Source organism: Sinocyclocheilus rhinocerous, unplaced genomic scaffold (assembly GCF_001515625.1).
Source record: "Sinocyclocheilus rhinocerous isolate Xijiao unplaced genomic scaffold, SAMN03320098_v1.1 scaffold638, whole genome shotgun sequence".
NCBI lineage: Eukaryota > Metazoa > Chordata > Actinopteri > Cypriniformes > Cyprinidae > Sinocyclocheilus > Sinocyclocheilus rhinocerous.
Window position 1 is genome coordinate 37,987 of NW_015664206.1, and position 2,157 is coordinate 40,143.

A 2,157-nucleotide genomic window follows, 5' to 3' on the forward strand; every position below is an offset into this window, starting at 1 on the left:
TTTTCTGACCGATGAGCTTTGTAAAAATCGACGTGTTTCAGAAAGGCGGGGCATAGAGGAGAAACAATAATGTATAGTATGTGGAAAATAATGTGTTTTTTTAACCTTAAACCGCATAAACACATTTCATTACACCAAATACACAAAATAATGTTCTTTTTAGCAACATCATATGACCCCTTTAACATTGATGTGTCTGGACTCACCTCAGCGAAGACGAAAGGTGTGTCGAATTTAAGGTACACCTGTCCAGAGCGGATAGCGGCCAGTGACGCCGGGCCGCAGCGGAACGTCCCGTGACTGGTCTCCTGGGGTGTGGAATCCACGGCCTGCCAGCCACCCATACCAGGAGGCAGATCCGGACGAGCCATCCAGCAGTCATTCCAAACATGGAAGTTCCTGTAGTTACAACAGAAGAAATGAGAGGAAATCAGGGATTCAGAAAGACTTAATAAAAGAATGAGTAATGATATACCGATACAACAGCAGTCTTGGACTTATTCCATGAAATGATTCCATGAAAAAGCACAAATGCTCACCATATAGAGTCCGAGTTGAGATGATGGATTGGTTCCATGATCTCATCAAAATACACATCTGTTGTCAAGGACACATCCGTATCATGGGCAGACTGGAAATTAGTTACGGAACGGGTAGGAATACCTAGACATCTCAATACTGAGACAGATACAGAGAGAGAGAGAGAGCATGAGGTATTCATTTTTTGTAAATATTCAATATAATAAAATCCACTTCCGTACAAACATTTGGGCTTTTTGGAAGAAATTATTGCTTTTATTCCACAAGGATGCATTAAATTGAACAAAAGTGACATTTAACATGTTACAAAAGGTTTATATTTCAAATAAATGCTGTTCTTTAAACTCTTCTTTTTTTATTTATCAAAGAGTTCTGAAAAATTTGAAATGTATCAAATATATTTATCAAAAATATGAAGCAGCACAACTGTTTTCAGCACTGATAATAATAAGCAATGTTTCCTAAGCAGCAACAAAGCCACTAGAAGGCAAGCCTGCAACCTTTAGCCAAAAAAGCGTAATGGCTAATGCTAACGCTTCCGGTTTGCCAGTATGTAGGAAAGGAGACCAGAGGCCGTTTTTTTTTTTTTTGAATGAATGTCAATGGAGGAGAGGCTTCACTATGCTGAATAAACAGCTTTTTGGAGGAAACAGCTCATCATTTAATGAATTGACAGCCTTTCGGCTAATCTCCCACTATTTTTTCACTAAATACTTTTGGATTGAACTTTTTTAGATTAGATATGATATTTTAGATATCATTAAAAAAACCTTTTGAATGCTAGGGTATATCATATCAAATTAAACTATTGTGACAGTCTAGCAATAAGTGTAAGAGTCTCATGCAGAGTCAAATACTATTAATATCTGTGTGTGGAATGAACAGTATGCAGACGAGAGTATTTTAAACTGAAGTTCTCTACGGGGGTCACAGTGCTGTTAGCTGAGTTCAGCTATGAATGTCACAGGACTCTGAGTGCAGTAAAGATAGCCTGCGACTGGCGGCTCAATAGCATATTTTGTTGATTTGTGAATTGCTATGACATTATATACCCTCCCAGTCTCTACGATATTATATTTGACCATGTACGTTTTGATGTGTAAAACGTTAAAAGCTGATTGCAGAAAACAGAAAGCAACCTTCAATTAACAAGACTGACTTCTGAAAATTTTTACTACAATGCTTTTTTGTATGTCAGTTGTTTGTGATTTGTAAAGTTACTAGTTAAAGGGGTCCTATTATGCTTTTTCACTTTTTCAACTTTAGTTAGTCTGTAATGTTGCTGTTTGAGCATAAAAAAGATCTGCGAAGTTACAAAGCTCAAAGTCCAATTCAAAAGAAGATATTTTATTTAACAGAAATCACTTTTTATAAACTACAACGAACGACTCGTTTGGACTACAACGCACATTTTCCGGGATTTGTGATTTTAATCAATCATAAAATGTCCTATCCTGGCAGATTTCACTGAAATAAGTGTCTAATTTTGTCACAAAGACATTTTTTGGCATGAATTGATCATTTGGACAAAATAACACCAAAAACAAGCATTAAAGAGCAGGTCATATGGGTTTTTGAAAAATATCTCTTTTGCAGTTTATAACGTAGCTATCCTTA

At 36.4% G+C, this 2,157-nt stretch overlaps 1 protein-coding gene across 2 annotated transcripts in view; it reads right to left on the reverse strand.

The window, feature by feature from the left end:
- tgm1l1 (transglutaminase 1 like 1) overlaps positions 1–2,157 on the reverse strand; it is a 26,647-nt gene that overhangs the window by 8,725 nt on the left and 15,765 nt on the right. For both annotated transcript variants that reach the window (XM_016540709.1, XM_016540710.1), the window contains exons 8-9: positions 540–678; positions 207–399 (exon numbers count right to left, since the gene is read on the reverse strand). In XM_016540709.1, coding sequence (XP_016396195.1) covers positions 207–399; positions 540–678 — 332 coding nt within the window. The remainder of the gene's footprint in view (positions 1–206; positions 400–539; positions 679–2,157) is intronic.